We start from the raw sequence: 14,235 nt of genomic DNA, 5'->3' as shown, positions 1-14,235 counted from the left end.
GGGGAGATGAATTTTTCAAATACGTCAATTTATCGCATTATAAATGCATCAGCAGATGCTGAGAAGCTCATATTACTTATTTCCACCGTCGTACTACGTTTGTTTATATTATGTAACTAAGGATAGGGCAAAGGTCGAAGAATTTAAATAAGTCAGTAACAGAATGGTGCTGTGCTGCTGGATAATTTAAATCTCATCTGTGACTCAGTAATTTGTGTCACTCGCCCATCGTGTATATATATACACACTCACACGTACACGGGATTCTTTCAGCAAGACTGGGTTAGGAGGAGAGAGTTCTGAAGTTTTCAGCTGCGTTCCTCACTCCTGTGTCCCCCGTCGTTAAAGGTGTGGTTCAGTCAGTACTCATTCACTCTTACGCTGGCACCGAACCCAAGCATGTGCAAACGGCAGCAGTCGAGTGCTGTGCAGTAGATTCGTATAATTAATTAAATGCGCAGTGGACGAACAGCGGATATGGAAAAACCTTTCACCTGGTCGTCCAGCGGGCGATCGGTCCTCAATCTCAACATACGTCACCTGTGTCTCGTAGGTGTGTGGCCTTTGGGTACTTCCCACCTTTACCAACTGTACGTCATCTTCGTTTTTGCTATGGGTGTCTGGAACTTCGCGGAAGGTTCGTTGTGTGTCTCCTACTGCTGGCGAGACCTCGAAGCCACCACACTGGTGGTGGCCAACATGTTCACCATGGGCAGCGGCAACGTGAAGATGGCCTTCTACATGCTGAACCGACCGCGGTACAATTCGATGGTCCGGCGTGTCGACTCGTTGATGTCGCTTCAAAGCGAGAGCTGCTCCAGCAATCCTGCGCTGGAGAACATCGTCCAAAGGTCTCGCAGGAGAGCGGCTCGCCTCACGCTGGGTATGCTGCTCTTCATGGCTTCGCAAGGCATTGTGTGGTTCCCTATGCCGCTCATCGCCGACCCCAGCGAGCGGCGTCTGCCCTTCGTACAGCACCCCTGGGACAATAACACCAGCTACTACCAACTGTCGTACGCCGTCCAATGCGTGGTAGCCTTGTGGATGGCCCAGATAAGCATGGGCATGGACTGCCTCTTCGTGACGATCATGATACTGGTAGCGGCACAACTGGAGGTCCTCGCACTGAGGGTCGGGAAGCTGAGGGTAGACGAGAGTGGAGCAGGTGAAGGTCGCCGAATAGCGAGCGCATCTTCTGTGGCTCACGAGAAAATGTACAGCAACCTGTGCTTTTGTGTCAAAAGTCATCAGGAAATCCTCAGGTACGTTACATTCAATTGTATTCGTCATAAGCGTGATGTGGGCGATTTTGTAGCCTTCAAAATTGTGTTCTATGTCAGAGCGTGCTAGAAACAAACTGAAGTGGAAAACAGCCAAACTGAAATCGAGACTCTGTTTGGAACCAACAGCATCGTAAATCACGCTGCAAAGTAGGGGCAAGAAATTCAGGAGGCACTCTTAAAATTAACATAAGACTGTGAAAGCAGTTTGTAGCCACCCGCATTACTAATCCAAAAACGTGAAATTTTGAACGTAGTAGTGTGCGTCTAATAGAAAAAATAAATTTCGACAAGGCAATTGTTTCTGAAGTCAATCGCCGGTTACTGGCGAGAACTATACAACAAACTACTTACAACTTTCTCTACGCTCTGCTTATTTGAATTTCGATCAATGTACGTAAAACAGTGCGGAAACACACGTAAAGCAAGAAACGGAAATGGGTATCTAAGAACTCCAATAATCCACAATAAACTCAAGTGAAATAACTTAGAGATGATTAACGCAGTCGCCAGCCCGGGCACTACCTGTTCACCAGCTAAACGGTAAAGAGTACAGCAGAGATTGTGTATCAGCTTAGCTGCACATGTGGCAAAGGAAGGTTCGCACTCATGTTTCCAAGAACATAACACTGTACAATGTAATAGTGGGAAATGTTAGCAGTTACTTTGAATTGTTAATAAAACAAAAAGTAATAAGTTAGAATAGTAATAAACTCTTGTAACGGGAGAATGATGAAGGCAACTTTTGCTGTCACAGTAAGTAACCTCACAGTAACGTTTACCTACATGCACGAAGTTTCTAGAATTTCAAGCTGAAGACTTTGAAATGTGATGATTAACTTGAAAAGCACTCAACTGGATAAACGTCCACTGATCTTCAACACATTTACAATGTCAGAGTGCCAGCAGAGCTAACACGAAATAGCACTTCGACAATAAACGCAAAACAAAAATGTGCATTATTTGTAGGTTTAGTTATAATGTTGATTTGCAAGAAAAATAGGATCAAAGTTAACTTTGCTTTTACTTCAGTTTAGATTTCTAGAACGAACTTTGCCTCTGGTTGTTATGATAGAACAGAACAGTTAAGTTACTCAGGAATCTTTAATACTTACTTTCAATTAGGCGTTCAAATGGTTCAAAATGGTTCAAATGGTTCTGAGCACTATGCGACTTAACTTCTGAGGTCATCAGTCGCCTAGAACTTAGAACTAATTAAACCTAACTAACCTAAGGACATCACACACAACCATGCCCGAGGCAGGATTCGAACCTGCAACCGCAGCGGTCGCTCGGTTCCAGATTGTAGCGCCTAAAACCGCGCGGCCACTCCGGCCAGCTATGCGTTCAAATCAATGAGGAGACAAACTGGCATTATTTTTCTTTCTTCGTAATAATCTTTTAGTTTTAAGTAACGACACTCGAATATCTCATAGCAGGAAAGGATTTGGATCCTCACACAAGGACGTAGCATAATTAATAGAATGCGAATGGAAAAGTTTACATACAACACTTACTGCTTAAAGTTCACTTAAAGTCACTAGGTAACGCGTCACAATGTTTCAGAAACTGAACAGAAATCAAACGATCTTACAGTTCGTTGTAGACAAGGCGCTGTCTTCGACTATGATCCTGTGGCTCCACATATAGCGGGCACACCGTAATTAGCGATGACCAGTCACGGGGCAGTATCTTCATGTTTCTGGAGCCTTGTGCGCCTGCTCCCGCTTGTCGTGCCGCTGCGCCACGCATTTAACAACTTCCCTTACATAGGCCTAATTTTCCACTGGACCTGCAACTCTTGCGTCCAGTTGCTCTCGCGCTCACTCTGAGGTCAACATACTCGTGTCCAGAGACGGAGCTAACTTCCTAAATTCCCTACCAGCATCGACCCAGTACAGTTACATCACATTACAGAAATAATTTGCATATATTACGAAAATATATTCTATTTCCTATTTACAAAAAATATATTAATGTATACAGAAAACACGTAACATTTACAATCTACAAAACTGGCAAAAAATTTTAGTTGGCATGACCGTATTATATTGTAACACGATGATCTTTAGAATAGTGGAGAGATCGACAGATAATATTGGTTTTCTGTTTCTTTGAACTCAACGTTAATGTCGGAACGGTCACCAACAGCAAACGCAGCCTGTCGACAGTGCTAGGAACGCGCCTGGCGGGCTCGTACCTTGTAGGGTACGCCATGAATCGGGGCCGGCCGGGGTGGCCTAGCGGTTCTAGACGCTACAGTCTGGAACCGAGCGACCGCTACGTTCGCAGGTTCGAATCCTGCCTCGGGCATGGATGTGTGTGATGTCCGTAGGTTAGTTAGGTTTAAGTAGTTCTAAGTTCTAGGGGACTGATGACCTTAGAAGTTAAGTCCTATAGTGCTCAGAGCCATGAATCGGCCGCCACCGGGGAAAACAGCGGAAGCGGGCGCGGACGGAAGACGCACCATCTGGCGACCAACCGACACAGTCGCAGCGGGAGCGGACGCCATAGGGAACGACAGACACCGTCCAGACATAAATACGGGACACGGTCAGCCTGTCGTTCGGTCACAGGAAGCACCTGATGAAGACGTCGAGGTACGACTTCGAAATAGTGTGTCGGATAAACGCAGACCACCGGCAGTACACCCGATTCAACGAGATGTCAATCACTACTTATTTTTATTTAGTATCGATATGCTGCTGATGACGTCTAGAATTCCGTTAGGTTCCAGAGTCATCAGACGAACGATTTCAGATCATTAGCACTGAAACAAATAAATATCTTCATGGGTCATAACAACGAAACTTTTGAGACTCATAGGGTGCGTGTCTGGTACAGCCGTGTAGCACCTCCGTACTGTCTGTCGTACAAGAGGTAGACGGGCGTAATACAACACTTTCTTTTCGGCCAGTTTCCGTTAAAAATGTGGAATTGGTTTTGGGACATCGTGGAACAGTCCCGATTCAGATTCTACAGTTTCATGAAGTTCCGACAGGTGGTGACGTAATTCGTAGTCTTCAAAATGGCGTCTTAACGGACGTCCATTGCTGGCAGACAGCTCTCATTGAGTTTCTTTTGGAGGAAAACCAGAGCATCACAGATATTCGTAGGCGTCTGCAGAATGTTCACGAAGACCTGTCAATGAACAAAAGCACGGTGAGCCGTTGGCAAGGCGTCTTTTATCATCGCAACAAGGTCGCGCAAACCCGTCAGATGTCCCGCATGCCGACCGGCCGCACACGGTCGTGCTACCCTCAGGAAACTGAAGAAACGACTTCACCATGTTCGTGGCTACAAAAATGCAAAAGCACTTCTCCTTCTCCTGACAACGCTAGACCCCATGCAAGTCTGTGCATCCGAGAGGAGCTCACATGATTTCATTGGACTGTTCTTCCTCATCCACCCTACAGCCCGGATCTCGCACCTTCCATCTGCTTGGCCCAATGAAGGATGCACTCCGCGGGAAGCAGTACCTGAGTGATGGGGAGTTTACCATGCAGCGAGACGTAGGCTCCGGCGTCTACCAGTTGAGTGGTACCTTGGGAACATACATGCCTTCCCAGTAAGGTGGTTCAAGGCCGTCGTGTTGAAAGGAATTATGTTTGACAATAGGGCTTTGTAACCAAAAAGGTTTACTGGGATCCAGAATAAAACCAACCTGGATTCACAAAAATGTTTTGCATTACTTGACACCCCTCGTATAGTACAGAAATACACACGTACATACTACGCAAGTCCCACGATGACACAAAAAAACTGGACAGAAACAGTAACGTGCACCATTCATAGTCTGTGAAAATGATCTGGAGAAACTGTGGAACAGTAGGCACTACTCACATAAAGCATCCTCACTCACGAAATGTTCTGAGCAATACCGCAAGTACCGTACTGATTTACTCGTTTTTTATGTATTCGTGGCAGAAGTGGAACGAGCCAGAAGGTTCGGAGTTTAAGATATTGAACAACTATTTGTGTTCAGTTTGAGATAAAGGACCCAGGTCCAGGAACGACCGAGTCGGAAGATACAAAGCGAAAATCGTCCTGGCACCTCTGACAGACGAATACGTTTTCGGGCACTGTTGTGTTGAAGAGTGTAAGATAAGCAACTGGACCGAAACCAGAAAAAATGCGTAGTAAACAAGGCTCTAAAATGCGTAACATTAGAGCTATGGGCAGTTGTTTAGTAGAATGATGTGTTTTACATCAGCGAAGATATGTACGAGGATGAAGTGTTGTGGTCGCCATTGGTTTATCATTGTATCTCACTGATAAACAAAGTACCATACTTTTCCCATTCCAGGTTAGACAACATACACTGTTCAGTGACATATAACACTAACAAATTCTCAAAGTAGTCATCAATGGCTGGTCAAACAACATTAGGTAATTTTGGAGTCTAAATGTCTGTATGGCGAATGTTGTCTGCTGATATCTGATGTTCAACAATCCTTTTTCGTGGAAAGACGAAATCCATAAGGGCTGGGTACTGTAGTCCACTTTGCAGTGCGTGTTGCTACTGTCGAGTTTTTTGTTTTTTCCAAGCGTAGGAAGTCACCGTCATTTTGCCAACGGCCATGTCAAAGATGGCAGAGGAGGAGCCAGAGGTTCAGGACAGCCTCTTGCCCTTGGGGTGGGAAACTAACCCTAAAGGCGGAAGAATCAGCAATGATCCAGAAGGCAACTGAAACCACTGCATTAAAGAAGCGTAATGTGTATCCGCAGGACATGTGGCCCGTCACTGAAAAAGTGTCACGATGATCTTTCCATTGGCAAAAGTTCCCTACTCCGGATCTCCGGGAGGGGACTGTCAAAATACAGGTGACCACAAGGAAAGGACTTAATCATCAACGAAAGGATAACATTCTACGGGTGGGGAGCGGAATGTCAGAAGTTTGAACGTGGTAAGAAAGCCAGAAGGGAAATGCTAAGGCACAATAGGCTAAATAGGAAGGTAGCGCAGAGAACGAGATACTGCCAACAGTTCAGTGATATGGTTGGTCTCATCAGAATAGAAAGGGAACTACATTCCGACATCACAAGCCGAAGATGAAGTGACAGTTGAAATATGGCTTCCCGGCTAAGACACAAGTTGAAAATATGGTCACTATTTTTTTATTTACTTAAATTTGCCATATTTCGTGACAGTACCTTTTCCGTTAGACGTTTGCAAGGCGATATTAGTCTTGGCTTCAGTTGTCTAAGTATCCACAATGCACCTATGTCAGCTGCAGAAATGACGTGGTTCAACGTGTTTCTCTCATTTTGGTGTTTCAAATACAGTTTCTTCAAATGTAGTTTCTTCTTTTTAGTTAATACAAAAATAATAGTAACATAATTCAAAATTATTTATGACTGCGACCTTCACATTGTTCTTCCGTCAACACACACCAAGAGTTAGCTGCCGACTGACTATAGTCAAAGACGACTCCAACGTCAAAGATATTTTACACAATTCACAAGTTTCCACTTGTAATCAGTCTCTTTGCTATTCTTCGATACATTTTCTAATAGTAATCAATATGCTTTTACTCTCAAAAACAGAAGTAAATTAACAAATAATAAGACAAATTATAATAAATTCTGACAAAAATATAAGATAACATTTACAATTCGGTATCGACAAATACGGTAAAAAAATAACATCTCCCAGATCCATTACACAGTGAAAGTTCATGAAGACGTTGAACATATAACTCAATACGTAAAGACAGATGAAACTCTAATACTCATGCGGGGGACTGGAATGCGGTACTAGGCGAAGTAGTAGAAGAACGGGTTGCAGAGAATATGAGATTGGAACTAGGAACGAGAGAGAGAGGGAAGACTAATTGCTTCTGCAATGAATTTCATCTAGTAGCAGCAAATGTTCTGTTCAAGAATCACAAGATGAGGAGGTATACTTGGAAAGGGCCGGGAAGTACGTCAATATTTCAGTCACATTACATCATGATCAGTCAGAGATTCCGAAATCCGATACTGGATTCAAAGACATAGCCAGGAGCAGAGATAGACTCAAATCAAAATTTAGTAGTGATGAAGAGTAGGCTGAAGTTTCAGAGGCTAGTCAGAACGAATCAATACGCAACGAAGTCGAATACGGAAATACTAAGGATTGAAGAGATACACTTGACGTTCTCTCACTCTTTAGATACAACTACAAGGAGTAGCTCAGTAGGAACTTCAGCTGAAGAGGAATTGACATTTTTAATAAGGGCAGTCACACAAGTTAGAAAAAAAATACAGGTATAAGGAAGGCAACTATGAAGAAGCCATGGGTAACAGAAGAAATACGTCAATTGACCGATGAAAGAAGGAAGTACAAATATTTTCCGAGATATTCAGGAATGCATAAATACCAGTCGCTTAGAAACGAAATGTGCAGGGAGGTAAAGCGAATTTAATGCGAAATGGCTGCACTAAAAGTGAGGAAAAATCGAAAGAGAAATGATTGTTGGAAGAATTGAATCAGCATACAGAAAAGTGAAAACATTCGTCGGTGAATTTAAAAGCAAGGATGGTAAAATTAAGAGAGCATAGGGGATTTAACTGTTAAATACAAAGGAAAAAGCGGATAGGTGAAAAGAGTACACTGAAGGTCTCTAGGATCAGGAAGAATTCTCTGATCCGATAGAAGAAAAAACAGTAGACGATATAGAAGATGTAGAGGATCCATTATTGTAATCAGAATTTATCAGTGCTTTGGAAGACTTAAGATCAAATAAGGCAGAAGGGATAGATAATACTGCACGAGAATTTCTAAAATCATTGTCGGTGGTTACAACAAAACGACTATTCGCGTTCGTGAGTGGATTGTGTGAGTGTGGCGATATACCACTGACTTTCGGAAAAATATTGTCCCCACAATTCCGAAGACTGGAAGCCGTGACAGGTGCGAGAACTATCGCACACATGCATCTAAGCTGTTGACAAGAATAATATACAGAAGACTCAAATGAAAATTGGTATTTGTTAGATAACTATTAGTTTGGATTTAGGAAAGGTAAAGACACCAGAGAGGCATAAGATTTGTCGACCTGGAAAAAGCATTTGACAATGTCAAATGGTGCACTGTATTTGAAATTCGGAGGAAAATAGGGGAAAGCTATAAGGAGAGATGGGTAATACACAACATGTACAAGAGCCAAAAGGGAATAACAAGAGTGCAAGATCAAGAAAGAAGTGCTCGGATTAGTAAGAGCGTAACAAAGGGATGTAGTCTATTGTTTAATCTACACATCGATGAACCAATAATCGAAATAATAGAAAGTTTCAAGAGTGGAATTAAAACTCAAGGTGAAAGGATGTCAATGATAAGATACCCTGATGACATCGGTTTCTTCAGTGAACAAGAATTACTGGATCTGCTGAATAGGATGAACAGTCAAATGAGCTCAGTATATGGACTGAGAGAAAATCTACGAAAGACGAAAGTAATTAGAAGTAGGAGCAATGACAACAGAGAGACAATTAACATCAGAATTGGTGATCACGAAACAGATGAAGTTAAGGAATTGTGGTACCTTGGCTGTGAAATAACCCATGACGGACGGAGCAAAGAGGACATCAAAAGCAGACCATAATTGGTAAAAAGAGCATTCTTGGCTAAGAGAAGTCTGCTAGTATCAAACAGAGGCATTAATTCGAGGAAGAAATTTATGAGAATGGTGTTTGGAGCACAGTATTATATGGTAGTGAAACATGAACTGTGGGAAAATGGGAACACAAGAGAATAGAAGCATTTGAGATGAGATGCTACAGACGAATGTTGAAAATTGGGTGGACTGACTAGGTAAGGAATGAGGAGGTTCCACGTAGAATCGGAGAGGAAACGTATACGTGGAAAACACTAAGAAGAAGAAGGCATAGGATGATAGGACATCTGTTAGGACAGCAGGGAATAATTTCCGTGGTACTAGAGAGAGTTGTAGACGGTAAATGCTGTAGATGAAGAGAGAAATTGGAGTACATCCAAAAATAACTCATGACTTAAGTTGTCAAGTGCTACACCGAGATGAAGAAGTTGGCACAGGTGAGGAATACGTGGGGGGCTGCATCAAACCAGTCTCAAGTCTGATGACACACACACACACACACACACACACACACACACACACACACACACACGCACACGCACAAACTTTTCGTTCTTCAGTTAATGCGGGCTGTCCGACCAGGGACCAACTTAGAATCAGAAGGTGTCCAGCCAAGCACGAGGAGAGCTTCTTTTACTTTTTCTGTTATTTTTATTTTTTACATCTTTCATTTCTACTTACGGGACTTGAACTGGATGTTGTAAGTCTTTCCCCGTTTCCGCCATTATACCAGAGGCAGGTAGTGGGGCGGAGGAGATTCCCAGATATGGCAGAGAGGGAAGGTTGGCGTTGGCCTCTATAAAGGCCACTGACGGAGTGGTAACTACGGCTGAGTGGCTGCCAGTGGTGCGAGTCTTCCCGCCGACTGCGCCAAGAGCTCCTTAACTGAAGAAGTGGGCGGTGCACTATACCACTTTGTAGGTTTGACAGACCACACATTGAGATCAGAGACGATTTGCCTGCCAAAACCGAAGGTGCCTCAGCCATAATGTTCTCAGAGAATGCTCGTCCTCGCGGGTCCGATGCAGAAGAAATTATTGCGATACTAGAAAACTGCGGGAGCATCCAAGGAAAGGTCCCAGAACTAGTATCGCTTACTGAAAGTTACAATGCACAAATAAGGTTGAGAATAGAAAGTTGGTTGAAACTAGCAGTGGTTAGCCACGAAATCCTAACTTCGGAATTAAATAATTACCGAATTCGATAATATCTAGCGGCATCACGGAATCCGAATGTGAATTAATCTGGGTGAAGTTAAGTGTCAAACTCTGTCCGAAGAGGCCTCGGTAGGCCCCACCGTACAGACCAATCCCCGCGTTACCCTCAGCCGATAGGCGCCACTGGACGCGGATGTGGAGGGGCATGTGGTCAGCACAGGCTTTCCTGGGCCTTGTCAGCTTTCGCGACCAGAGGCTCTACTTCTCAGTCAAGTAATTCCTCAACTGGTCTCATAAGGGCTGAGTGCACCCCACTTACCAACAGCGCTCGGCAGACGCGGTCACCCATCGAAGTATGAGCCAAGCCCGACGGAGCTGAACTTTGGTGATCTGATGAGAACCAGTATTACCTCTGAAGCAAAACCTTTGGATTAAGCCGCAGACGTCGGTCCAAAATGCTAATTTGATGCTTTTACAGAGCGATTAGATCACGAGCTATGGCGGTAGTGCGCAGCAGAGAGAACTTCAAGGGTATTGTTAATAACTTTCCTGATCATGCCGTTGCAATAGGTGGTGACTTCAACTTGCCAGGTATAGATTAGGTGAGTCATTACATCAAAACTGGTGACAGAGACAGTGAGTCGTGTGACATTATTCTGAATGTCTAGTCTGAAAATGTCTTCGTGAAGATAATTAGAGAACCAACTGCGAAAAGAAACGTCTTAGACCTCCTAGCTGCAAATAGACCTGAATTTATCCAATCATTTAATGTAAAGGAAGGTCAGTGATGATAAGGCTGTGATAGTAACTATGAGTCCGGGTATTCTAAGGACTGTTGTAAAGGGTAGAAAAAAACATTTTCGTAGCACGGGTGATAGTATAAGAACTGGAGTGTATCTGAGTACTCAGCATCAATTATTCAGTACTGAGGATGAAGATGTAGAACACAAATGGAAGTAAATTCAAAGGCATCGTTCGGTATGCCTTAGACAAGTATGCTCCGAGCAAGCTGAAAGGCCCACCGTGATTTAAAGATGGCGTTAGAAAACGGCTACGTAAGCAAAGAGAGCTTCATCACAGACTCAACAGAGGTCAAAACCTAGCTGACAAACAATACCTGAACGAAATGAAAATGAGCGTAAGGAGATCTATGACAGAAGCGTGCAATGACTTTGAAAGTAAAATTTTGGCAAACTGATATGAGTAAAATTCCTAAGAGATTCGAAATCGTGTGTTCAGTAACTCAGTGACCATACTAGCATCGAAACAAAAGACAACGCAGAGAAGGCCGAAATGTTGAATTTGGCCTTCCGAAATTGTTTCACCGTGGAAGACCTCCTTTCAATCATTGTACGGACGTCTAAATGGCAGGTAACCAATTGCACAACGGAAAAGCAATTACAGTCACTTAGTAGTGGAAAGGCATCAGGACCGGATAAGACACCTGCAAGTCTCTATAAAGATTATCCGAAAGAACTTGCTCCCCTTTATGCAACTTCGCTGGCGCATCGAAAGGTACAAAGTGACTGAAAACGCGCAAGTCATTTCCGTTTTGAAGAAGGTTAGAAGGACAGCTGCTCATAATTATAGGTATATATCGTTGGCGTCAATCTGTTGCAGAGTTGTGAAAGAGGTTTTATGCTGAAGAATAAGGACATTTTTGGGGAATGAAAATCTCGTATACAAAAATCTACATAGATGCCGCAAACGGAGATCGCTCTGTTTCTCTTTGAGATACATAGCCCTGTAGACAATGGCACTCAAATTGATGCGATGTTCCTTGACTTCAGAAAGGCGTTTGACACCACCCACAATGCCGTTTAGAAAAAAAGAAGAAAAACATACGAGCTTACTGTGTATCGTTTAAGATTAGCGACTGGATGCAGGACTTTCTTGAAGATAGATTCCAACAAGTCACTCTTAACAACAACAAAAAAAAAAAAAAATCGATGGATGTAAAGATAATTTCTGGAAAGCGCCAAGGAATTATAATAGTAGCGTTACTGTTTACAGTGTGTATCAATGATTCAGTAGAAACGGAGAAACGCTTTAAGATTGTTCGCAGATGATGCATTTGTCTGTAAGAAAGCAGATGGAAATTTGTGGTAAGTTCCTATGGGACCAAACTGCTAATGTCATCGGTCCCTAGGCTTACAAACTACATAATGTAACTTACACTAAGAACTTTTACTGCATTTGCTGCTTTTACAATGTACAAATCAGTGTGTCTAAGAAATAACAGAAATCTGTCGCATTCCACAGTATTCTACCACAAAAAGTAAGGAACCGTCAAAAATTACGATTGTAGAATGGTTTAAACGTTTATTCCCTCTAAAATTTGAATATTTAACAAGTAAGTTTTACTTCGTGATTTCACAACACTGACTACTGCACTACATACACACTGGCCTGCAGCTTCTGTGGTGTCGTCTACTGAAATCCGAATGTTTTCTCGGGCACACACGTTTAACGATGGGTAGATCCACCAGGCACTGTTTTATTAGAATCCTTCTTTAAGAAAGCTTTAAGATAAATAATATTTATTTTCCGCAAAGGAATGTTTACACTTACTCGTATAAATAGTGAATATAGCTGCTTGGCGAATAAGTCACGTGACATAACAGGAACTGGGACGTCGACCTGCTCCCTAAGTAAAGTACTTACGAATTTCTGACGTAAGGTGGGTTTTGTGACAGCTTTTTGTTCGTTCTTCTCAGCGTTCAGATTCTGTAGTACTTGGAACCTTTTCTGTCAGAATCAATGCTTCGTTCATATGACAAAAGAGTAATACTTGTCCCTTGTCACTGAAATTATCGCTCCCAAACTCCGTGACACTTTAACTGGTGCGTAATCAACCAAAGTGTAATTCACTCCGTATTCTTGCTTTTGAACTGTGATTGCAACTGTAACTAAATAGGTGTAACGCCGAACACTGAGGGCTTCTGTCGTTCCCACCCATATGTTTGCACTAAGTTTTCGTCCTAAAGTTAACCATTATTTCGCGCATGAGATTTTCTTCTGATGGCGTCTGCTGGCTCCTATTTTATACCTCCATAGCAAACGACGGAACATTCGTAGCGAGATTGTCCTTACTTAATATGATTTCAGTTCATAGTATGGTTACAACGAGATGGTTCAAAACATTCGCCAAAAATTAAAAGAAAGTACTACAGAAAACCGAATATTTGCTCTCATTTTTAACAAAGCTTTAAATCGAGATCCCCTTGCACAGTTCCGACGATAAGACGAACCCGTTTTTCCGACCATGCACGCAAAGTGCCGCGGCATCAGCTAGCAATAGGCGTAAGAAATATTGGTTTTCGAGATTTTTCTTTTTTTCAGGTAACTTTTCAGTGTGTATCGGCAGTTTAATTTTGGCTTGGTTATTTCAAGTGGAGACAACTATGACAGGCTTCGACATAACAAGTCTGACCGTTCCCGTTTCAGGAACAAAGTTGTTTGTTATGTAAAATGTGTATGAAAGTTAGTTTGAAACTTGTATTTCCATTCTATAACAGCTGACACAACTTTTCAAACTTATTAAAATTGTGAAGTTCACAATTTAGGCTAGACTGAGAGGCTGTCTTGAGTTCAAAAGTTTTTCACATGAAGGGCTATGTGTGATAACGATGAAAATCGCACAGTTCACTGAAATCCTTCTTGTGTTACAGGTTCGCCAGGCTGCTAAATGACACCATGAGCCCAATAGCAATGACACTGTTTGCCTTCAACGTCCTCGTTGGCTGTGTGGTGCTGTTCCAGACAACATACGTAAGGGCTTTTACGATCTTCAGTTAAATCTATAGCTACGCTCATGAGCAACTGATGTAGAGATATTTATTAGCGAGTACTTCGTCATCCACGAAAGAAGTGGGCTATAAAACACCTATCACACAGATCTTTTATCTTTTCGCAAGTATCTGCTGGTTGGCGTTCGACCCCCAATTAGCTTGAACAAATGAAGATGCCTTTTTTGTCGTAGGCTTGCGGGATGGTCAATATCAACAGCAGCAATGATCCACATAACTTTACTGTCTGGACAACCAAAAACGCGATAAATCATTTTGAGATGTAAAACCGCTTAAGCTATAATTTATTTTATTCTTTGGCACTACTGTGTTCCTGATATTTTCCCCAGTTGATACCTTTCCTGTATGAGACTTTTTAAAATAGCGTCATCGTATGTGCTATTCATAGCTG

At 42.6% G+C, this 14,235-nt stretch overlaps 1 protein-coding gene across 1 annotated transcript in view; it reads left to right on the top strand.

Annotated features, from left to right (window-relative positions):
- The first annotated feature begins 393 nt into the window (after nucleotides 1-393).
- Nucleotides 394-14,235, top strand: part of LOC124545489 (odorant receptor Or2-like) — a 34,446-nt gene continuing 20,604 nt past the window's right edge. Inside the window, exons 1-2 of the mRNA XM_047124430.1 lie at nucleotides 394-1,262; nucleotides 13,707-13,806. Coding sequence (XP_046980386.1) covers nucleotides 454-1,262; nucleotides 13,707-13,806 — 909 coding nt within the window. The 5' untranslated portion in view covers nucleotides 394-453. The remainder of the gene's footprint in view (nucleotides 1,263-13,706; nucleotides 13,807-14,235) is intronic.

The sequence above is a fragment of the Schistocerca americana genome, chromosome 8 (genome assembly GCF_021461395.2).
Source record: "Schistocerca americana isolate TAMUIC-IGC-003095 chromosome 8, iqSchAmer2.1, whole genome shotgun sequence".
Classification (NCBI taxonomy): domain Eukaryota; kingdom Metazoa; phylum Arthropoda; class Insecta; order Orthoptera; family Acrididae; genus Schistocerca; species Schistocerca americana.
Note: the sequence above shows the minus strand (reverse complement) of the source record. Positions and strands in the feature narration are given on the sequence as shown.